The 25,059-nt window shown below is 46.2% G+C and overlaps 1 protein-coding gene across 1 annotated transcript in view; it reads right to left on the reverse strand.

Moving 5' to 3' along the window:
- Positions 1-462: 462 nt before the first annotated feature.
- LOC103662754 (sterol 26-hydroxylase, mitochondrial) overlaps positions 463-25,059 on the reverse strand; it is a 34,996-nt gene continuing 10,399 nt past the window's right edge. Inside the window, exons 2-9 of the mRNA XM_040640537.1 lie at positions 6,411-6,601; positions 2,959-3,158; positions 2,635-2,832; positions 2,274-2,446; positions 1,535-1,701; positions 1,295-1,376; positions 1,002-1,214; positions 463-849 (exon numbers count right to left, since the gene is read on the reverse strand). Of these exons, the coding sequence (XP_040496471.1) occupies positions 730-849; positions 1,002-1,214; positions 1,295-1,376; positions 1,535-1,701; positions 2,274-2,446; positions 2,635-2,832; positions 2,959-3,158; positions 6,411-6,601 (1,344 nt within the window). The 3' untranslated portion in view covers positions 463-729. The remainder of the gene's footprint in view (positions 850-1,001; positions 1,215-1,294; positions 1,377-1,534; positions 1,702-2,273; positions 2,447-2,634; positions 2,833-2,958; positions 3,159-6,410; positions 6,602-25,059) is intronic.

Consider the following 25,059-nt stretch of genomic DNA (forward strand, 5'->3'; position numbering starts at 1 on the left):
CAGTCGTGGGCCAGGAGTCGGGGCAGGGAGGATGCTTTTCTTCACCAGGGAGACCCGGAGGCACACTGGGGGCCCTCCCAACGTTCCTGGTCCTGCTCCCGAGGGCAGCCAACCTGGTGGTTCCCAGGCCGATGGGTGCCCCGGGAGCCATTCCTGCAGGGTCAGCTGAGAACGCCTCCGTCCATTTTTGCAGCACTTCCCTGCCTCTGTCAAAGCACTTTCTGTTCAAAAGAGGGCGCCCCCCCTTGGGGCCCGGAGGATTGTTGTGCCCTCAGGCTGGGTTTCAGCCAGCACCAGGGGAAGCGAAGGCCTCTCTGTGAGGTCCAGGAAAGCAGAGGTGTGCTCACTTTCCATGGTGGGAGGGGGCTCTGCCTCCCACAAGATCCCTAAGCGGGGAGAGGCTGTTCCCCAGACACAATAAGGGGTTCAGATGCTGGGTCATCAAAGAGAATGACAAAGGCCTCCAATTATCAATAGAAGTCCCTTTATTCTGTATTTTCTCCAAGGACAGCAATGCGACATGCGGGTGGCCCTTTATCTGAGAGGGACGCATTCAGAATGATAAAAGTGGCAAAAGCTCAGGGTTCTACAGAAAGCGCACTGCGTTTCTTTGACCTCTGTTGTCTGGCAGCCACCTTCTCCCGCTTCTGGTCTGAGAGACAGCGGTGGCTGGGAATGACTGCGCCAGGGAGAGAGCAGGGGGCTGCTCCTGGGAGGCTCGGGCCCAGCTCAGCACTGCCTCTGCCGGAAGTGCAGGCTCACCTTCTTATTGGGAACCAGGACAATGCGGGCCATGCTCCTCACCTCCCCTGTCTCGGGGGCCAGGACCACCTCGTACTGCTGGATCAGCTGGGAGGGCACACACACCGGCGTTAGAATCTGCGATCTCTATCCACTGCCCTCCTTCGTGTGCTTCCTCCTGGTGCAGCCCTTGCGCTCCTCCCCCTGGTCTCCACCAGCCCCGCCTGGCCCACACGGCCCTCCAGCCTCGGCCCACTCACCCGTGACAGCAGCAGCTGCATCTCCAGCTCCGCAATCCTGCGGCCCAGGCAAGCCCGGACCCCATAGCCAAAGGGCACAGAGCCAAATGGATGCTGGACCCCAAGGGCAGCAGGCTGGCTCTTCCTCAGCCAGCGGTAAGGCTGGAAGCTCTCTGGCTCAGGGAAGATGTCAGGGTCACGGGACACCACATAGTGGCAGAACACAAACTGGGTCTGCAGAGCAAGAACAGGCAGCACATCAGCTTAGGGCGACAGGGCAGCCCTGGCAATCCCAGCTCTTCAGCCCCACTCACGTTCTTGGGGAAGAGGAAGCCATTGACTTCGATTTCCTTTTCCGTGATGACCCGGGAGTTCATGGGGACCACAGGGTAGAGGCTGCAGGGAAAAGAAGGTGCAGGTTTGCCTCTGGTCCCCCAGGTCCTTCTTCCCATCTCACCCCTGGCCCTAGCTCCAGCCCACCAGCCCCCACTTCCGACTCCTGTCCCTGAGTCCTCCTCCGCACAGACCCTGCGCTCCCGGGAAATGCCACCTACCGCAGGGTCTCCTTAAGCACCGCTTTGAGCAGGGGCATGTGGGCAAAGTCCTTGTACTGGGGCACCTGCCCAGCTGGCACCACACCCACCACTTCCTTATGCAAGGCAGCCTGGATCTCTGGGTTCTTTGAAAGATGGTACAGGGCCCAGGTCATCGTGTTGGATGTCTGGGAGGCAGAGGGAGAGATGAAGTGAGGAGGGATTTCTAGGCAAAAGGCTAGCGAGGTAGTGGAAGGGTGAGTGAGCGGGCATGCGCCGAACAATGAATTTGCCACGAGCATGGCAGAAATCGACACAGGGGCTCCTGGGGCCTCTCCATGCTGAGCGTGACTCCACAGCAGGATGAGGACCCATGAGACGGAGAATTGCACTCTTAACAACAAGGAGATCTGAACAGAGAGACACCCCATGCGATAAAAGGAACACAAAGAGTTCGACTAGGAAGATGCTTGTGGTCAAGCACTCCACTTAAGTTGCACCTTAAATAGATGTGAGAAGAAACTTTGAACTGGCCGAGAGAGGCTCCAGGGGGCAATGGGTTCCCTCTTACAAAAGGACCATTCCCTGCCCACCTCTGCCAGGTTGAATGACCCCCCACCCCGGTTTTCCTTCTAGCTCTACATCTAGAATACAGAAAGAGAAGCAGGTACCTAGAGGAACGAAGGTCAGGCTCAGGTGAGGGTAATGGGCAATTGGTTCAGGATAGCCCCCGGTCTCCTGGCTGGCCCCCCTCACGCACCGTGTCTACGCCCGCCAGGAGCAGCTCAGGCAGGCTGCCCATAGCCTCACGAGTACTGAGCTGTCCTCTGGTCAGCAGGAAGTGCAGGTAGCCAGATATCTGGACTTCATCTGGCCCCCTTGTCTGCAGCTGGGTCTCTATCTCCTTGAGCTTCTGATCAATCAGCTTCTTCCCTACAGGGAAAATGGAGAACAAAGGAGGACAAGGTCAAAAGTCATGATCTCCAAGGACCGAGAGCCACTCTGACAGCTGGTAGCATGAGGAAGAAGGTCCTGGGAGAGACTGCTGATGGCAAAGACCCTGGAACCCACTCCCCTACCCCCACCTCCACACCCACCACTTCCTTCCCTGGCCTCCTCACCAAAAGAGAAGATGGTGTTCCAGCCATCCAGATAGCGCTTCCAGAAAGGCAGCAGGGAACGGGTCCACTTGGGGAGGAAGGTGACATAGACTGAGTTCTGGAACATGAGCCCGACAGATCTGATGAAGGCCACCGTGTCCTGGGGGATGGGGCGCTCCAGGCAGCCGATCCGTTTCTCAAAGAGGATGTAGCAGATCGCTGGCAGGGCACAGAGCCCGTCACAGGAGGCAGTGTTCTGGTGCCCAGAGTCCAGGGGGCTTGAGGAGGGCGGGGAGCACAACCTGCCTCTGACCACCCCCCCAGCTCCTCTCCCAACAAGGGTACCTTCCAAAGCAAAGTAGTAGAACTGGTGAGCCATGTCGGACACCTGGTCCCCTGAGGCACTCTCTGCCAACAGCCGGTTCAGGTGGGCCAGGAAGTCGTCGATCACCTCGTTCACAGCATCGGTGTAGAGCGCGGCCTCGCTCGGCTTCAGCATCCTCTGGTTCAGAGTACGGCGCAGCTCGTACCAATGCTGTCCTTCCCTGCGGGGGACGGAGGGACCGCACACTGGTAAGTCGCAGTGGAGCTTAGATTAGATGGAATTGGCCCCCTGCCCTGAGACCCCTCCAGACTCTAGGAAAATCTCAGACTCGAGATGTAGAATTATAGAGTCACTGAACGTCAAAGAACAGAAGCTTCAAATCACAAAACTTCAGTCTCACCAGAGCATCGTGGAAGGAGTCAAGGTGGGCCTCTGGAGCCAGACTACCTAGGGCCAAATGACAGGTCTGATGATTACTGGCTGAGTGACCTTAGGCAGGAGACTTAACTCCTCTGTGCCTCAGTTTCCCCTTCCGTAAAATGGGAATAATAAGCGTGCCTGTCTTAGTAGGGTTGTTCGGGTGATTAAAGTGCTTAGATCAGAGCCTGGCACATGGTGAATGCTTAACGAATGTTGACCATGATTATCTTAGGATGATACAACTCCAGAATCTTCTGTACGTGAAATCAGGAGGAGGTGCGATGGTCCTTCTGCATGGACAATGAGGAATAAAGGAGGAGCAAGTTAGGGTTCCTGGGAAGCTCAGACTCTGGACCTTCATGCTCTACCTGGCTCAGTGAGCCAAAGGGACAGGGAGACCCACCAGGCTGATGCCCCAGGTCGTCTTGCTACAGTCACCCAGTAGGGGGTTGGGTCACCACCCTGGTTAGACAGGGATGCTTGCGAGGGTGGGAACATGCTTCCAACAGGGGGCGGGGGGAGGGACGTCAGGTCCGGGGACTGTCCCCACCCACATCTGTTCCCCAAACCTGTTGCCTTTCCTAAGCAAGCTGGGCACAGGTCAATTTTTCTAAGGCTAGTTGCAGAGTAATAAGTACAATGTGGCCCAATTTTAGGAAGAAGAAAGGAAACCCTATAGGTCCATATGTACAGTTGCATGTTTCCACATAAAGTAGGGAAGAATACCCACCAAACTGTCAGGATTCCTTAGAAGGATGGGATGGGAGTGGGCGGCAGGACGACAATATTTTATTATTGGGCTTTTTACAATAAGCATTACTTTCGAATTGTAAAAACCAATACAGTATTTTAAAAAGAAAGATATTAAAAAGGCTTACAGCAAGAATTGGGTTTTTTTTTTTATTTAGAAAAGTATTTATTTAAATGAACCTCAAACTTCAGGAGTTTTCTTTATTGTGTTGGGAAAAGCTGCAAAAAGGTCAAATGACAGTGCTGCTGAAAAAGGACCGAAAACCAGAATAGACTCATTTACTGGAACTTCAGGTTGCAGGTGCTTCTCCAAGAGCAAAACATTCTCCCAATAGTAGCAAGAAGACTCACAGAACTTAAATGAGAACATTTCTGTGGTTGTTAAATTATTTCCTGGGAAAACAATACTTCATAAAATGAGATGTAAAGGGACGCCTGGGTAGCTCAGTTGGTTAAGCATCTGTTTTCGGCTCAGGTCATGATCCCAGGGTCCTGGGATTGAGGCCCGCATCCGGCTCTTTGCTCAGCGAGGAGCCTGCGTCTCCCTGTGCCTGCCGTTCTCCCTGCTTGTGCTCAATCTCTCTCTGTCTGACAAATAAATAAAGGCTTTTAAAAAATGAGAGTAAAACATATATACATATATATATATATATGTATATATGTTATATATATATAAAAACAAAAAGAACTTATCATTGGTTAGCAAAATAGCTTTAAAATACATATATAGGGTATAATATAATTAGGAAACTGTAGAGTGAAAAACTATAAATAGATAAATAGGGGTATACATAATGTTCAGCTCCAATTCTAAATCTTGAGCCATCAACCCTAGTGGTGGCCTGACCTGGTGAAAACCTAAGACCCAAATCCTGCCCTCGGGGCCAGACATCATGTTAATGAGCTCTGGAAGGACAGACACTCGATTCTCTTCCCATAACTTTGGGCTCATTAATTGTTGCAGTTCTGAAACTGTTCACCTGTGAAGGAACCACAAAAAAGAAACAAACATGCGATGGGAGAATGAACATATAGGCATCAAAGACAGATGAAATGCACCCTCCATCCGGTTTGCTTCCTTTCCAAAAGTATCAAAGCATTAAGTTCCTAAATTCTAAAATTAGAGAGATCGATTCCACCACTCACTACTGGTAGGTGATACAAAAACCTCTTGAGGCTTAAGTTTCTCCACCTATAAATGGGGATAATCACACGATCTACTTCATGGACTTGTTGTGAGAATAAAAGGAAATAATAAATGTACAGAGACTAGCCTGATACCTGGCATGTTATAAACACCTGCTTAGCTATTACCATTGGTGCGGCTACTATAACCACTGCCGGGATTAACTTTAATCCCTTAAGAAATGATGAAAGCATGAGATGTCAAGCAACTAGGGAAAATAAAAGTCTTTCATTATTTTCTGGAGCTCTGTTAACATACTACAGCAAAAAGAAACCCGTATTAGGGTGAAAGAGGTGATGGGGATTAAGAGCACACTTATCCTGATGAGCACCGAGTAACGTATAGAATTATCGAATCACTATAGTGTACATCTGAAACTAAAATAGCAATGTCTGTTAACTATACTGGAATTAAAATAAAAAACACTTTTTAAAAAGCCCTGTAATATATCCAGTTACAACCTGGGTAGCATTGGGAATGATTCATTACCAATGATTCTCAATGGTTTACCTCAATCGGCATATGCGTATATAACACATTTGGCCCATGCTTGAATTTGTCACTGCCAAAATAATCTTAACTTTTCTGGGTGTAACTTCAAGGCTGAAAGCTACATCTGCCTCTGTGTATGGAAAGCAACCTTGAAAGTTATATCCAACAACAAACCTATAATACATAATTTGGGAAATATTTTTAAAGTTAAATTCAGCCTTCCTAACTATTATGGTGATGTTTTCCCAACTATAAACAGATATGTCCTATTATGATTCAAGTTGGTATATTTTCAACTGTAATGTAGAATAATGGAGCTGGAAAAGTCCTAGAGATAGTTTGGAGATATTCTGCTCCAAACTTCCCATTTTACATATGAGAAACGTAAGGCCAAGGAAGGAGAAAGTATTCCTTTGTCCAAAGTGATACAATATATTAATGGGAAAGATAATGAATGGTCCCTGGGCTTCAGCCAATCCCAACCACTGCTTTCTAGACTGATTATCAGGCTCAGAGAATGCAGGGAGAGCCCACTCTGCCCATTATCCACTGGCTTCCCAATACCACTGTCCTTGGGCCTGGCCCTCTGAGGCCTTGTACCAGTCCCTTCAGGCCCCAGCTCACGTGGTGAAGAGCCCATAGGACAGGCCCTGCTGGTCCCGGTGCTCCTTCCATAGTTCCATGTCGTTCCGTACTGGGTACTTGCCCTCTTGACGCATCACTTGCTCCAGGAGGGGGGCACTGGCCAGGTTCACATGGGTCTGAGGCCCTGCGCGGGTTAACCACATTGGACCATACTTGGCCTTGTTCAGCACCTGTGGGGTTCAACCAAAGCTGAATAACCATGGCCTATCCAGGCAGGCATTTACTAGAGAGGCGATGGGATGGGGGAATATCTGATAGTCACACCAGAGTAAGTGGGCTGGGCAAAAGCGTATTGTACAGGAGGTAGGCATTAGGATGGTCTGTGGTTCTTAAAAGAGAACGCTGAAAAAAATGGGCAACAGGAGTTTAGAATACTGAGAGAAATGAGCATCTGGCAGAACTGGGGAAGTTGAAGTCCTTGGAGAGATGAAATTTTAGAAAAATGGGATTATGTGGCAAACTGGGGTCTGTTTTGAGGTACAGATATTTGGGGTCTGAGGTTTTAGAGAAATTGAACCCTTTAGTGAGGTATTGTAGAATGCCTACAGCCCCTTCATAGAAGCATTTAAATCTAATGCAGCTTGCTGTCAATGAGATAAAGATACATATCTCATATAATCAATAAGAAAAAAGAAACACAATAAAACTCCAGGAAAAACAAGAAGCTGAATGAGAAAGTCAAGATTCAAATATGAAGTACACTATGTGGTATGAATTTTATTTATTTATTTATTTATTTATTTATAAGATTTTATTTATTTATTTTTTAGAGAGAGAGAGAGAGACAGTACAAACGGGAGAGGCAGAGGAAGAAAGAGAGAGAGAGAGAGTCTCAAACAGACTCCATGCTGGGCTCAGAGCCTGATGAGGGGCTTGACCCCAGGACCCTGAGATCATGACCTGAGCCAAAACCCAGAGTCAGACACTTAACTGACTATGTCACCCAGGTACCCTGGTATGAAATTTTTTTAAATAAAAAAATGTATTAGCTGTGTTAAGTAATATAATTCTCAAATATTTTATCTTAGAACTTCTAAAGCACTTGACAGTTGATACCCACAGCATCTATAAAATCGACATCAGTATAATGTTTTTATAGTTTCTGAAAATGAGGGGAGAAATAAATATATTTTGGGTTTGGGGGGTAAAACTTAAGAAGAATCCACAAATACTGAGGCTAAATTTACTGGCTAAGTTACATGTACGAACTTAGAGAATATGAAACATGGTGGTTTCCCAGGTCCTTCATCTTTCATAATCTGTTACTGAAAAGATATTAAGAGGCTCCAGTACAGAAATTAGACCAAAGCGTTTCTGTAAAAGATGGGTTAAAATTATAGAGAAGAGATCTTTCATTCAAATCAGAGAAGGAAACATCACCCAACTTCTGGTCCAGAAAAACAGCAAGCTTCCTGGGTTTTACTATTGACATTAAAAACCAGATTCTTCCAGGACCAATGTGACCTGATTGCACTCAATACATTACCCAGTTGCCCAGAATCCACCCTGAACTAACAGCTGATTCTGCCAGGTCCTAGGTAAACGGCCTTGACAAACCCCCAACATCTTTTTAGTTTTGTTTCCCACTTCTACGTCCCAGTAACACCTGCCCATGTGGTCTGGTTTTGAACAGATGATTGTCTGGAAACTACAGCGATTCTTGGAGGGAAAGGGTCATATTCCTACATTGCTGGTGGGAGTCTAAAATGACACAAACCTACATGGAGGGCAATTTGCTAATATTTATTAAAAATTACAAATACATTTATAAACAGAGTATGGAATGTCTACAGAATGGAATACTATGTCACCTTAAAAGAGGGTGAAGCAGCTCCTTGTGTAGCAATATGGAAAGATGGATTGTAATGTACAAAGATAGATAGATAACCAAGATAGATTGTTAAATGAAAAAGTATGATAGCTTCTAAGAAAGGGGGACCAAATAAGAATATAGAGCATTTGCATTTGCTTTTATAAAGAAACACTGGGTTGATACATCAGAAACTAAATTAAAGTGACTGCCTATGGGCAGGTGGACGGGACAGCAGTGGGAGGTAAGACTGCACGATGTATATCTTGTCATATTGTTTTGCGTTTTGAACTATGAGAATGAATTCAAATGTTTTAAATCTAAAGGGAAAAAAAGAAGCGTCTTGTGAAACTATGAGTCACCTGCCATTGATCAGGTAATTCCAGAAAGCAGGAAAGCCTTGGCAAACCTCTCAATTCATGTATATACTCCTTAGATTTATAAGTGAGCTATCACTTTATTTCTTGTAAAGATTCCATTTTTAAAAAGTACTTATATGGGTGGCCCAGTCAGTTAAGTTCCAATTCTTGATTTTGGCTCAGGTCATGATCTCAGGGTTGTGGGATGAAGCCTCATGTTGGGCTTCACAATGGGCGTGGAGCCTGCTTGGGATTCTTTCTCTCCCTCTCCCTCTGAGCTCCCCCTCTCTCAGTCTCTAAAAAAAAAAAAAAAAAAAAAGTTGAAAGTACTTATATGTCTGTTTTTCTGTACTGAATTCCTTAGGAGAATTACCCTTTTTTCTCTCTTTCTTTTTTTTAAAGATTTTATTTGTTTATTTGAGAGAGAGAGAGAGACAGCCAGCGAGAGAGGGAACACAAGCAAGGGAAGTGGGAGAGGAAGAACCAGGCTCCCAGCAGAAGATCCTAATGTGGGGCTCGATCCCAGAATGCCGGATCACGCCCTGAGCCGAAGGCAGACGCTGAACCACTGAGCCACCCAGGCGCCCCATAGGAGAATTATCCTAAACATAAATTTTAGTCTGTGTTTCCAGTTGGCTTATTTAAGATATTAATCACATAATAATAATGATAATAATAGTAAATATTTCCATGGAGCTTAGCATAAACCAGACACTGTTCCAAGGACTTCACTTATTTTAGAAATTCAGTCCTCACTACAGCTGTATGAAGAGGGTGTAACATTACCACAGTTTTTGTAGATGAGGGAACTTAGGCCCAAGGAGGTTGCCCAAGGTCACATTACTGGGAAGTAGAAGGGTCCGAATTCAAACTCAGACCACCTAGATGGGGGTCATGCTCTCAACCACTTACTCTATTGATCTCTGAGAAAACTATGTCCTACTAACCGGAAACAAACGTAGGCCCTTTAAAAATATGTACTATTTAAAACCAACATAACTCTGCAATAAATCAGGGTTCCTCCCTGCACTACTGACCTTGGGGCTGGATGACTCTTCGTTGTGGTGGACTATCCTGTGCATTGTAGGACGTTTAGCAGTATCCTTGGCCTTTACCCACGAGCATCTCCCTGCCCTCTAAGTTGTAACAATCGAAAACATCTGCAGACATTGCCAAAATGTCCCCAGAGGGGAAAATCACGTGGGTTGAGAACCTCCACAACAACCCCAACATTTTTGTTGTTGTTGGTTTGTTTGTTGTTGTTTTGTTTTGTAACCCCAACCTTTTAATACAACCCTAATTTTTTAATTTTAGAGGACACTTCTTAAGAAACAATACCTCATTTGAAAAAATACTTATCTGAAATTTGGTTTCTTTTCCTTGTGTTAAGTTCAAATACAATTACATGCAACAGTGTTATAAAAATGCAAAGAGTGTTATCTCTCAGTCATGGTTTATAGATAGGTTCCTTTCTTCTTTATACTGCAATTTGTTTTTCAGATTTTCTACCATGATCTTGGAATCAGAAAAAAAACCAAAAACAAAAACAAAACACCTCATGTTTTAAGAGACCAGAGCAATAACCATTTACTTGGGAACTGGCTTCTTCCCTGGAATCCAAAGCCTCTGGCATCTCTTCCTGGCTGTCAGTTTGCAAGTTTCTGAGACATTTCCCCCTTTGCATAGGCCATGCTTTCTTCCCTCTTCCTTCATATTCCTCTTCTCAGTTTACTCAGTGGAACTTAACTAGGATCTATTTATGTAAGGACTTATTTTAGAAAGACACCAGAATACTTGCTGAAAGAGTGTGCTGTGTCTGTGAACCTACCATTGGGCCGTAACCTGAGCCAGTTAGAGAGCCCCAGGGTTCTCAGATAGATCCTGTCCAAGTGCCACTTTGCAGAACACAGTCCCCTAGCGATCATCTTCCAGGATGAATGGGAGGGGTAGCTTCCACCAAGTGAGATTCTGAAGGGGGAGAGTGATGAATTCACTCAACATTCATTTATTGGCTCATATCCTGTTCCTCCTATACTGATTTCGGGGCTGAGGATACAACTATGAGCGCAGCAGGAACACCTACCCTTAGAGAGTTTACATCTTAGTGCATGAACCACACAGCTGAGTTGCTTATAAATTGCTCCCTAGTTATGTCTTGTCTCCTCAACTAGATTGAAAATATTCAAGGGCGGGAACCATGTCATACTTCTTTATTGCTTCCCATATTGCTTGACATATTACTAGGCACATTTTAGACACTTAATATTTAACAGTTGTCAATGAATCAGGTGGAGGAAAAAAGTTGCAGACAACGCAGGTTGCAGACAGAAACAAAGACAGACAGAAAGGAGGTGGAGAAAGAGATTCACGGGAAACTGATAACAGTGGCTCCAAAGGAGTGGCCACTAGTTGTAAAAGCCTGGAAGAGTAATCCGAAAAGGAAATTAAGAAAATAATTCCATTTAGAATTGGATCTGCTCTAGACTGAATATTTGTGTTTGGGGGAATTCATATGGTGAAGCCTTGGCGCCCCCTGTGGCTGTATTTAGAGATGGGGCCTCTAAGGAAGTAAGATTAAACAAGTAATTAAGATTAAATAAGAGTGAGTCCCTGATCCAATAGGATTAGTGTCCTCATAAGAAGAGACATCACATCAGAGAGCATTCTCTCTCTCTCTCTCTCTCTCTCTCTGCACATAGATACCAAGAAAGGCCATGTGAGGACACAGGGCAAAGATGGCTGTCTATAAGCCAGAAAGAAAGCTGTCACCAGAAACCAACTATGTTGGCACCCTGATCTCAGACTTCCAGCCTCCAGAACTGTGAGAAAATAAATTTATATTGTTTAAGACACCCATATTTTGGTGTCTTATTATTACCTGTCATATTTTGTTATAGCAGCCAGAGAAGATTAATACAGAGCAACCAAAAGAATAAAACACTTAGGAATAAATTTAGCCAAGGAAGTGATACACTTGTACACTGACAGCTACAAAACATTGCTGAAAGAAATTAAAGAACTAAATAAATGGAAAGATATCCCATGTTCATGGATAGGGAGACTTAATATTGTTAAGATGGGGTACTCTCCAAAGTCTACAAATGCAATCCAATCTTCACCAAAATGCCAATGACCTTTTCTGTAGAAATGGAAAAATCAATCCTAAAATTCACATGGAACTGCAAAAGGCCCTGACTAGCCAAAAAACTATTGAAAAAGAAAAACAAAGTTGGAAGATTTACGCTTCCTAATTTTAAAACTTACTACAAAGCTACAATCATCAAAACAGTGTGGTAGTAGCATAAGAATACACATAAAGACTGACAGATAAGAATTGACAGTCCAGGGGCGCCTGGGTGGCACAGTCATTAAGCGTCTGCCTTTGGCTCAGGGCGTGATCCTGGCGTTCCGGGATCGAGCCCCACATGAGGCTCCTCCACTAGGAGTCTGCTTCTTCCTCTCCCACTCACCCTGGTTGTGTTCCCTCTCTCGTTGGCTGTCTCTCTCTGTCAAATAAATAAATAAATAAATAGATAAATCTTAAAAAAAAAAAAGAATTGACAATCCACCATCTATGGTGAGTGGATTTTTGTAAAAAGTGCCAAGACCATTCAATAGAGAGAAAGAACAGTCTCCTCAACAAATGATTCTGGAACAACTAGATAACCAAGTGCCAAAGAATGAAGTTGGACTCCTACCTCACTTTATATACAAAAATTAACTCAAAATGAGTCAACAACCTAAATATACGAGTTAAAACTATAAAACTCTTAGAACAAAACATAGAGGCAAATCTTCATGACCTTGGATTTGACAACGGATTCTTCAATTTGACACCAAAAGCATGAGCAATAAAAGAAAAATAAAAAATAATTAGGACTTCATAAAAACTTAAAATATTTGCACATCAAAAGATATTATCAAGAATGTGAAAAGACAATTAATAGAATGGGAGAAAATATTTGCAAATCATATGTCTGATGAGAGTTTGATATCCAGAATGTACAAAGAAGTCTTAAAAAACTCAACAATAAGAAGACAGCTCAATTTTAAAATGGACAAAGGACTTGACATTTCTCCAAAGAAGACATACAAATGGCCAATAAGCACATGAAAAGACATTCAACACCATTAGTCATTAAGGAAATGCAAATCAACACCACAGTAAGATACCATTTCACACTCACTAGGAAGGCTTTAATCCAAAAAACAGAAAATAACAAGTTTTTGGTGAGCATGTGGAGAAATTGAAACCCTTGTACATCGGAATTGTAAAAATGGTGCAGATGCTATGGAAAACCATTTGGCAGGTCTCCAAAAAGTTAAACATTGAATTACCATATGATCCAGCAATTCCACTGCTAAATATATGCCCAAGAGAAATGAAAACATATGCTACAGGGCGACTTGGACACGAATGTTTATAGCAGCATTATTCATATTAGTTCAAAGGTGGAAACAACCCAAATGTCATCAGTTGATGAGTGGATAAGCGAATTGTGGTCTACACATACAATGGAATATTATTCGGTCATAAAAAGGAATAAAATATGATACATGCTACAACTTGATGAATCTTAAAAACATGTACTAAGTGAAAGAAGTCAGACACAAAAGGTCATTTATTTTATGATCCTTTTTTTTTTTTTAAAGTAAGTTCCACACCAGCATGGAGCCCAATGCAGGGCTTGAACTCACGACCCTGAACTCAAGACCTGAGCTGAGATCAAGAGTCAGACACTTAACCGACTGAGCCACTCAGGCACCCCTGTAGGATCCTTTTTATATGATTTACCTGGATAGGCAAATCCATAGAGACCGAGAGCAGATTAATGATTATCGAGGGGCAGTAGGAGAGAGGAATGAGGAGAGATTAATTGGTGACAGGGTGTTTACCTGGGGTATTGAAAAAGTTGAAAACTGAAATTAGGGCGAGGTAGTGGTTTTATAATATTGAGAATACACCTGAATGTCACTGAATTGTACACTTTAAAATGATTACTTGTATTATGTGATTTCCCCCTAAAACAAAACAGAACAAAAAGCCCAAAAGTTCGTGATACTTAAAACCTCCAGGGGTGCTTGGGTGGCTCAGTTGGTTAAGCGACTGGCTCTGGATCTCAGCTCCGGTCTTGATCTCAGGGTCATGAATTCAGGCCCCAGGCTGTGCTCCACACTGGGTATGGAACCTACTTAAAAAAAAAAGTCTCCAGAGCCTCAGCAAGAACTTGCTATGCACAAAAAATAGCCCCTCAGAAAAGAGAGAGCAGAAAGAGGCTAAGGGATGTTGAGTTGGTTCTTCCTTGGCTCCAGGGTTTTCTCTCTTGTAGATCAAGGAGGAAAGAGAACCAGGGGCGCCTGGGTGGCACAGCGGTTAAGTGTCTGCCTTCGGCTCAGGGCGTGATCCCGGCATTCTGGGATCGAGCCCCACATCAGGCTCTTCTGCTATGAGCCTGCTTCTTCCTCTCCCACTCCCCCTGCTTGTGTTCCCTCTCTCACTGGCTGTCTCTATCTCTGTCGAATAAATAAATAAAATCTTTAAAAAAAAAAAAGGAGGAAAGAGAACCAGACCAACTTTCCTTTCTGTGGTCAGCTCCTAACCCGGGATAAAGGATCAAGCTTTGAGGGGTATTTGTGGGTCTGTTTATTTGTTCCGGGAAGAACACAGGGGCAGAGTCTCTGAGAATGCCCTCTGTTGTGCAAAACTACTGTGTTTACAACTTTCCGAAAGGACAATTTGGCAGGCGAGACATATCAAATCCCCGAACAGAATCTTTTACACAACAGTTCCATTTTAGGGGTTTATTCTGCAGAACTAATTCAGGACGGGCAAGATATGTAGTGATAGACATATTTGGGAAAGCTTTACACATACAAAAAATCTGAATACATAATGGTAAGGTCCAGCAAATTTGTATCATATGAAGCTGTATGTTAGAACACCATTCAGCCATTAAAAATTGTTATAGACGTGTTTGTTGATAGAGAAAGGTATGCATATTTGTTCATTTATTTATTTATTCATTTTTAGATTTTTTATTTATTTGAGAGAGAGACAGCATGAGCAGGGAGAAGGGGCACAGGGAGAGGGAGAAGCAGACTCCCCACTGAGCAGAGAGCCCGACGTGGGGCTTGCTCGATCACAGGATCCTGAAATCATGACCTGAGCCGAAGGCAGTCACTTTTTTTTTTTTTAAGATTTTATTTATTTATTTGACACACAGAGAGAGACAGCCAGCGAGAGAGGGAACACAAGCAGGGGGAGTGGGAGAGGAAGAAGAAGGCTCCCAGCGGGGGAGCCTGATGTGGGGCTTGATCCCAGAACGCCGGGATCATGACCTGAGCCAAGGCAGACGCTTAACGACTGAGCCACCCAGGCGCCCCCTGAAGGCAGTCACTTAACCAACTGAGCCATCTAGGCACCCCCATATTTATTTTTAATAAAGGGCAGGTTACAAAAGAGAGTATATGGTATGCTTTCATTTTGTAAAAAAATGTATATGTTGATGACACGTCGGGAGAAGTCTGGAAATCTATTCACCAAGGGTAAGCAAACAGGGATAATGCTTACTGATCACTAAGACCAGGTGTGCATTTATGTATTCATTTCACAAATATTTATCAAGCACCTATGTGTACAAGGTACTGTGACCTGTGCAGGGCTTGGGGATGATGGAAGCTTTGGATTTTCTTCTTTTTGTATCTTTATATCTTCTGATTTCTCTACAATAAACACGTGTTTGTGTGCATAGAATATTGTTTAATATCCTGCAAATTATGTCAGCCACGTCGAAATGACATTTTCTCCTACAGGTGGTCTGTAGTCATAAATAATTAGCACGTAACTCATATTTATGTGATTTTTTTCCAAAAAACAAGAGTAATTTTTACAGGCAAAACGTGCCCGTTGCTGTCATGTGTTTTCGTCTCGTCCACAGCCGGCAGGATCAGTGCAGGGATCAGGGACTGCCTGGCAGGAGACTCTGTTCCAGTTCCAGCTCCAACACTAACAGGCTTTGTCACTTTGTTGGATGACAGCTTCACTATGGCACCCTCCCGACCTTGCACGTATCCATGCACACAAAGGAGTCTTCAGGGCTCAATACCCTGTGACCCTCCCGGGACACCAGAGGACAGGAGGCCGACCAGGAGCCACCACGAGACCAGCACTTGCCTCCCTATGTCCCCTGGGAGGCCATCAGGAGACCGGCAGCTTCTCCTCTGGGCTCCAATGAGGTGCATGCTTTCTGCCCCGCCCCCCTCAGGAAAGAGGGGCAAAATACAACCCCCTCCCCCAGCTGCAATCTAGAAGGGGCACCTCCACCACTGGGTGCCCCTTTTGCTTTGGGGTTGTCCTTTTGCACGTGTGGGGCAAGGATCTTGGGGAGCTGGCATTTTTGGCTTATTCTTTTCACTCCCCATGTAAGTAATGAACTGTCAAAATCTAAACGTGGCCTGTTATATCTTTACCAGAAAAATCAGTTATGTCTTGGCCTTGCCTTATCTAATGTGTAAACTGGACACATTTGGTGCCCAACATGGGGCTGGTAAAGTCCCTGTTAGAGGAGCGCCTGGGTGGCTCAGTCGTTGGGCATCTGCCTTCGGCTCAGGGCGTGATCCCCAGGGTCCTGGGATCGAGCCCCACATCGGGCTCCTCCACTGGGAGCCTGCATCTTCCTCTCCCACTCCCCCTGCTTGTGTTCCCTCTCTTGCTGGTTGTCTCTCTCTGTGTCAAATAAATAAATAAAATCTTAAAAAAAAAAAAGTCCCTGTTAGAGAAGTGGGACCACGTGGTCAGGTTTGGAGATAAAGTAGAACCCATGATCTAGGAGCACATGCTCTGGGCAGGGAAGGGCCCTCCCACTGGCGGATGGCATGGGCCAGGGTAGGAGAGAGAAGGCGGAGGAGTAGGGGTCTTCCCACCGTCCTATCCAGCCTGTTAATAAAAGGCCACTGAAGAAGCACCTGCATGGCTCAGTCACTTAGCCTTCCAACTCGTGATTTTGGCTCAGGTCATGATCTCAAGGGTCATGAGATGGAGTCCCAGGGTGGGGTCCACGCTCAACTGGAAGTCTGCTTGAGCTCTCTCCCTCTGCCTCTCCCTTCACAACCCCCTCCTGCTCGCTCTTGCTCTCTTTCTCTCAAATAAGCAAATCTTTTTTTTTAAGATTTTATTTATTTATTTGACAGAGATAGAGACAGCCAGCGAGAGAGGGAACACAAGCAGGGGGAGTGGGAGAGGAAGAAGCAGGCTCATAGCAGAAGAGCCTGATGTGGGGCTCGATCCCATAATGCCGGGATCACGCCCTGAGCCAAAGGCAGACAGTTAACTGCTGTGCCACCCAGGCGCCCCATCAAATAAGCAAATCTTAAAAAAAAAAAAAAAAAAAAAAAAGGCCACTGAAAATTGAAATTAACTGCAAAGCTGCCCTTCTGTTGGAGCTGTCCCCCTGAGCTGCCCCTTCTCCCCCGACCTTCCAGCCACTGCCCACTGAAGTGCCTGAGTGAAACATTTGGTCTGTGTTTCTGTAAAAAGCGACTGATGGTTTGGGACAAGAATGGCAGCCAAGAGAGAACAAAAGGGAAAGGGATTCCGTGAGAGGTCCACGAGATGATTCCTCCTACAAACTTGCAAAATGTGTAACCGGTATTGAGACGTCTCCCTGACAGTGTTCCTAAAGTGTTAGGAACATTCCTCTGATGTCTCAACTTTTCATTGTATAATGACGTCTTGTTGGTTGGCAAGTGGAAGGGCTCAGTAGGAATGACTGGTAAGATTCAGACTCCGCTTGCCAAGTAGTTTTGGAAACAATGTTGGTAGAGCGACAACACGGAATCCCTCTGGCAGCCAGAGAAAAACTGCGGTCTTCTACCAACTAAAAAGCGGTATATTCCTGGGGCGCCTGGGTGGTGCAGTCGTGAAGCGTCTGCCTTCAGCTCAGGGCATGATCCCGGAGTCCTGGGATCAAGCCCCACATCAGACTCCTCCACTGGGAGCCTACTTCTTCCTCTCCCACTCCCCCTGCTTGTGTTCCCTCTCTCGCTGGCTGTCTCTCTCCGTCAAATAAATAAATAAAAATCTTTATAAAAAAAAAAAGGCAGTATATTCCTGATATAGAAGTTGCACCTGTGGGGTGCCTGGGTGGCTCCGTTGGTTAAGCGTCTGCCTTTGGCTCAGGCCATGATCCCGGGGGAGGGGGGTGGGGTCCTTGCTCAGGGGAGAGCCTGCTTCTCCCTCTCCCTCTGCCTGCTGCTCCCCCTGCTTGTGCTCTCTCTCTGTCTGTCAAATAAATAAATAAATAACATCTTAAAAAAAAGAAAAGTTGCCCCTGCAAAAAGGAACCACAGCACCCGGAGTTTCACCCCACTGCTCCTGACAAATTGACTTACATGGGTTTTTTAAACCCTCCTCACCAGCTGATGAGGTCACAGCATCCTTTTAGGAAAAACACAGTGAGACCCCACAGGCCAGCTAGCGAAGTCTGCAACAGGATCCTGGCAGGCAGTAGCAGACCCAGTGGATATGTTTAGTGACAAGGTGACAAGGGTCAATGACCATGGTCTCTGAGAGCCCCGGCTAGTTGTATTGGTTTTTAGAGCAAAAGGGGAGAGGGGCCCATAAAATGTTTAAAAAGCATTCCACAGTTGTTCCTTCCCCTTCTGTATCACCAAGGAAAGCAACACTGTTTCCATCGCACATGTGGCTGGGGCTGATGCCCTTTCATCAATGGCAGTCAGTTCCTCAGAGACATACTGAAGTCCCCTCTTACAATGAGCAGGAAAGGAGAAATTAGGGAACGATTTGGGCAAAAGCCTAATGGGACTCTGGAAGTTTGGTTGCACCAGGTAGCCGATGAGAAAGCCACACCAGTTCCGCCGGATGAGAAGGAATGGAAATCAACATGTCACCTAATGACCGACCCCATGCTTCTCAGACACCCTGGCCATGAGCACAAGCACCTTAGCTGATGGAGGAAGGACAGGTGAAGACCGATCAGGGTTTGTTGCAGTGGATCCTTCCATCCATAATAAACCATATGGGATGACTAGGGAGGAAACTGTAACTTCTCTTAGGGATACTGTAACCTCAGCTGGATTTATAATGGAAAACATGAGTGCCTGGATGAGCAGAGAGTCACTTACGGTTAGTTTGAGCTGTTTGTTCAATGGGCACCATCAGGCTTTAGAGAACAGTTAAATCTGCTCTTGCACCCCAAAGACAGGCTCTAGAAAACAATCCATCTCTGGGCAACAAACTTCCCAGAATGGAAGCCTAGACACAGAGGAAGGTCAATGCCCCTCGGGCTAAGGCGGGGGGTGTTACAGATTGAAATATGCCCTTCCCACAAATTCATATGTTGAAGTCCCAACACCCAGTACCTCAGAACGTGATCTTGTTTTGAGACAGAATAAAGAAGTAATCCAGTGAACACAAGGGTGCGCCCAAATCCAATATGACTGGTGTCCTAAGAAAAGGAAATTTGGATGCAGACGCACATGCATACAGGAAGAATGGCAGGTGAACATGAAGACTGTCTCCTGCCAGGCAAGAAAAGAGGCCTGGAAAAGATCCTCCCTGCACAGCCCTCAGAAGGAGCCCACCCTGCCAACACCTTGATTCAGGGCTTCAGTACATTTCTGTTGTTTAAGCTCCTCGGCTAGTGGTCCTTTGTAACGGTGGCCCTCGCAAACTAACACACAGGGACAACATAGGAACACAGGCATCCAGCGTGTAGGACCATATGGACCTGGTTATAATGCCAGGGTGACGCCAAAATGAAGACTGAGGGTTTGTCCAGAAAGGAAATTCTCTCTTGCTACAAGGCCATGAGATGGCTACAAACTGAAAGACCCAGGTTGTAACAGGGGAGAATCCCCAGTCGCCATTGGCACTTACTGTGGGAAAAACAGGACGAGGGCCAAGAGGATCAAGCCACCCTTGCTGAGGTCTATGCCGTTTGGAGCGGTGCTGATCCAGTGCCTCCACCCCCCCTCCCCAGATCTTACCCCTTCAAGAACAAACAGGACTAAGGCAGAGGCCCAAGTCCCTCCTGCCCTAAGGAGGACCAGGGTTCTTATTCATTCACTGGCTAAAATGTGTTCGGGACTTGATGGCAACCCAGGTTGTCAGAATTTTTCAGCCTTTTTTGGACTCCGGGGCACTAGTCATTGTGATGCTGAGAAATACCCATGGGCACAGCTAAGAAATCACTTCAGCTGGATTTGGAAGTGACTCTCAGACTGGACAATGGACTGATATAATTTTGTGGGCATATTAGTCAGGCCTTTTTAGAGAAATAGAACCACTGGCTGTATGTATATATATAGAGAGATTTATTTTAAGGAATTGGCTCATGCAGTTGTGGGGGCTAGCAAGTCTGAAATTTATAGGGCAGGCCAGAAGGCTGGAAATTCCAGCAGGAGGTGAGGTTGCAGTCTTGAGTCTGAAGGCAGGCTGGAGGCAGAGTTCCTTCTTCTTCTGGGGACATTCAGTCTTTTCACTTAAGGCCATCAATTGATTTGATGAGGCCCACCCACATTATGGAGGGTAAACTGCTCTACTCAAGGGGTACTGATTTAAATGTTAACACACCTATAAAATACCTTCACAAAAATATCTAGACTAGCATTTCACCAAATACCATAACCTAGCCAAGATGACACATAAAATTAACGATCCGTGGGTGAGCCTTTTTTGAGCCAATACACGCTCCAATGGTTGTCATGGATACTACTGACTGTATTGTGTTAAGTATATCGAATGCTTCTCTACACTGTAAGGGATGTTCCCAGTGGGGAAACACCATGATTAGAACAGTGGTAGTGGGTCGAGTGGACCACCAGGAATCCACCTTTTTCTCTCAGCCCAGTCATGTGTTATCAATAATCAATAAATAGTATAGAATTCCAGGGAGAGGGAAGGGGTACAAGGGAAGATCACCATCTTGATCAAAGAACTACTACAGACAAACACGATGCTTAAGAAAACAGTCAGGGGCACCTGGCTGGCTCAGTCCAAAGAGCTTGCGACGCTTGATCTCGGGGTCATGGGTTCGAGCCCTGCCTTGGGTGTAGAGGTCATTTAAAATAAATAAATAAATAAATAAATAAATAAATAAATAAATAAATAAATGTATTAAAAAAAAAAAAACCCGAACGACCCAACAGTACAGATCGCCCTTCCACCTGGGTCAACCCTCACGAGCCCTCTGAGCTACACGGGTCAATGTCTGACATGCAGACTGAGTTCTGCAGCAAAACGATGTGGTCACAGGATACTGGTTCTCCAGGGTCTTGGACGTGCCCTTGCCTGACGTCAGCTCCCGGAATACCCCACGTGAGAGACCGTTACTGGCTTGCTACCGAGAGCTGGTGCGCATGGAGAGGCCGACGCAGCAAAGCGCGGCTGTGCCTGGTATCCCCCTTGTGAGATGGGTCAGAGATGAGAACGCCAACAAAGTGGGTATGGCCTAACAAGAATCCCTTACTACGGGGCAGTGGTACATCCAGGGGCATCGTCCACCAGCCATTAAGTGGTTAGACAGCCCTGAGATGTGCTGATTCAGATGCAGGGTCTAGGCTAGCTCCTCAGATTTCTTGGGGGCCTCGCCACACTGATTTCTTTTTTTTTTTTTTTTAAGATTTATTTATTTATTTATTAGACAGAGACAGCCAGCGAGAGAGGGAACACAAGCAGGGGGAGTGGGAGAGGAAGAAGCAGGCTCCTAGTGGAGGAGCCTCATGTGGGGCTCGATCCCAGAATGCCAGGATCATGCCCTGAGCCGAAGGCAGACGCCTAACAACTGCGTCACCCAGGCGCCCCCACACTGAGGTTCTTGACAAAGCCTGGGACTGGTTCATGGACAGATGAGCTAAGTTGGGGGCCACGGGGCATACTGGGCTGCTGCTGCTGTGTAGCCCCAAAGAAAATTGCTTACAACCATGCTCAGAAAAGAGAACATTCACTGTTCAACAGCCAAAGTTGTGAGCTGTGGTTCTTGTTCTGGAAAAGCCCTCCCAAAAATGCACCTTGCTACATTTTTCCCTTGGTTCCTGACAGTGTGGCTGGCGCTGGCAGTGGAATGCCTGGATGAACAAGTCTCAGGCTCTCTGGGAAGGAACGTTATGGTAGCAGATCACACGAGACCCATAGCCTCTGTCCATGACCCAGGTGGATGCCCGTGGCAAAGGTTTCCTTGGATGAACATCAATGGAATCAGCAAGTGGACGGGACCTGCGATGCCCATGCAGGGACCCTAGCCACCTGGGTACACCATTGCACAGGGCATGGTAATCCATCTACAACTCAAGACTGGGCCTCCACACAGGCATAGTGACTCCGGCACGTGTAGCCAAGGAAGCCTGGCAAACATGTCCGGACTGCCCGCTAGACAGTCCAGTGGTAAAGGAAATGTGGGGCCACAGAGTGAGGGTTACCAGCCCTGGCCTGTCCTGGCACACGGACTGTACAGGTCCCCTACCATCCTCTCGAGAGGCATGGATAACCTGGAAGAGACCCAAGCCACATAATTAACTCTTCTCATTCCACCATTTTTCTTCCCACACCTACCCCTTGGAAAACCAAGGCTACTGGAATTTGCACGCAGCAAGAAGAGTCAGGGAGTGAACGAGTCCAGCTTGGTGTTTCTCTCGCCATCAGCTCTGTTTGCCGCTCTTGGGCAATAATAGATATTGATGATAATGGTCATGACTATGGGGTGACAACTCCTCAGACGGTTCTGCCGTGGGGGCTCGGAGATGTTCTAGAATGTAGTTGGTAGATAAGGAAGGAATGACCGCGGCACCTCATGAGAAACCAGGGCTCGTGTGAGAGTGAGACACAAAGACTGGGACAAAGAGGTGAAGCGATTGCTAGAAGAAATGGTCACACTGGTCACATGGTTGTAGAAAGAGGAATACTGCTGGCTTGTGGGAGATCAGGGGTCATCCTTTGGAAGTTGGAGGTGCAGGAGGGACTATTAATCTCTCTCTCTCTCTCAGCATCTGTCTACAGACAAGACAGCATCTAACTGACCTCTGGCCAATTTAACCCAGACTGCCACCACCCTCGACTTGACCACGGGCCGAACAGAACCTCAATCTAAAAACTCTTAGGAACTCCCCCGGAGACATTGATTTCAGAAATGGTCAGCTTCCAATAAAGATAACAGAACAAGATTAAGTTTCTGGACATGGATTTGGTCTCTGTAGCTTCATCCTGTTACCGTTGGCCCCTTTTGTTCATTTGTCACGGGCTGCTCTAAACTCGAGCACGGGTGGTAATGGGCAATCGTAATGGCCATGACTTCCTCGGGCTGGCTGAGGCGGGGCATGGCCTCAGTAACAGGCCTAATCAGCCTCCAGGGAGGGGCGAGTGTGGTGACTCTCATCTGAAGTTATTCAAGACGAACGACCGATTTGGTATGAGCTCCTATCAGTAGAACTGGACTATTTATCTGGTGGGGTATTCACATCGCTGAGGATTCTCTCTCATATCTGGATATGTGAAAGGTCAGAGGAGAATTGTGGAGCTGCCCCGTACATATCCGTGCACGCGATGACTTGAGCCATACCTTATGAGTTTTGGCAGAACACTCTGCCATCTTCCTGGAATATGAGAGAATGTTCTATAAGGAGCTGCTATAAGGCTACCTCCTACTCACCTTCCTAATCTCCCCTGGGAGGTTGTCATGAAACAGTTTCTCATCACCTCCCAGGTTCTGAGGAACTGCTGGCTTTCTGCCCACCCCCACCCAGACAAGAGCCACAGAACAGAAATCCCCTTGGCTGTCGTCTAGAAGGAACAGCTCAGCAGCGGGGTACCCTGTCACTCACACTGCACTCATCTGGTGGGGAAAGCTTCAGTGTAGTCCTTCTGAATGCGTGGGACGAGGTTCAAGGGCAGCTGGTACTTTTGCTGTTCATTCTTCCTTTCACTATGCAAGCAATAAAATGTCTACATCTAAAAGTGGCTTGGTGTATCTTTACCGATTAAATTAGGCCTTAGCTTTGCCTTTTCTTCTCTGACATTTCACCAGTTGAACAGGAGAACTGTACTATTAGTGGATCCCAAAGGTACACGGTGGCTAGCCATATGTTAAGGTCAATAACTCAAGGCAGGTCCTCATGGCCATTACCCACATTTGAGGCATAGTGCCTAAATGTACTAATCCACTTCTAGCATGGGATGGTTACCTGGGCCGTGCAGACGGGCTGGGGGCGGGGACGATGCACTCTGTGTACTATGTTGTACACAGACTCATTTTTTGCTGTTGCAAAGGGCCATAGCCTTCAGATTTTTAAAAGATCGGGGACCTAAACAAATTTAGGAAACTCAGCTTTGGGTTGTGATAGAGATTCGCTCCTTAACCAGATTCCAGTCACGCTCCCCCCGGCCCTCTTCTCAGCTAGGCCTCAGTGGCCGAGAAAGACTCGAACAGACCACCACAGTTTCTAACAGCTCAGAGCAGCATCCCTGGGACGACCTTCCTCCCTAGAAGAAAGACCTGCCTGAGAAAACTCAAGGTTGCCAAAAGAATTTCCTGTTTGTTCCAGTCAACACCTAAAACTGAGGCCCCTGTCTCCAGTCTCTGAGGAAATGTAGGAGTCCAACTTTGATAAGCACCGGTTAACTAACCAGATGAGTTTCATGTGGACCAACTGCGCCATTTCCTGCTTTTGTAATTTTGCATTTCCCTGACTCTGCTCAAGCCCCCACCATCCCGCTCCCCACTCCCTCACTCTCCTTCTAAAATGCCCGGTTACCCCCTCCCACACGCACAAACCAGAAGGGAGTTTATCTCTTTCCCCTCCTGTCACTCATCACTGAATAAAATCTGTTTTCACCACTCTAATGTCCACCACGCTTATCTTGGACAGTCCTGTGTACCTTGAAAACTCAAAAAGTAATACTGAGCCCCAAAGCGGAAACCACACAGACCTCCATCCACAGAGGGTTGAAGGACACATCGGGACGTAGCCCCACAGTGGAATATTAGTCAGCCCTGAAAAGGAGCAGAGTCCTGATACCGGCCACCACGTGGATGAACCATGAAAACAGGAGGCTAAGTGAAAGGAGCCTCTCACGGTAGACCACACAGTCAATGAGCCCGGTTATACGAAATAGCCAGAATAGGCAAATCCACAGAGAGAGAAAACAGATTCGTGGCTGCCAGGGGCTGATGAGGGAAGGGGGCCCAGGTGACACCACAGAGCACTGGGTTTCCTTCTGGGGCGATGAAAATATTCTAAAATTGATTGGTGACGGCTGCACAAGTCTGTGACTCTCCTAAAAGCCACGACATTGTTCAATGGGGTGGAAGATATGGCACGTGATTTTATCTCCATAAAGCTGTTACAAGAGACAAAAAAGAAAAGAAGAAAAAGAACATTAAAACCATCTCAAATCTCCCCTAGGAAAGACCGATACCACATCGCCATGGTCTATTTTCCTACTTGA

Source organism: Ursus maritimus, unplaced genomic scaffold (assembly GCF_017311325.1).
Source record: "Ursus maritimus isolate PB19 unplaced genomic scaffold, ASM1731132v1 scaffold_1, whole genome shotgun sequence".
In the NCBI taxonomy this organism is placed as follows: domain Eukaryota; kingdom Metazoa; phylum Chordata; class Mammalia; order Carnivora; family Ursidae; genus Ursus; species Ursus maritimus.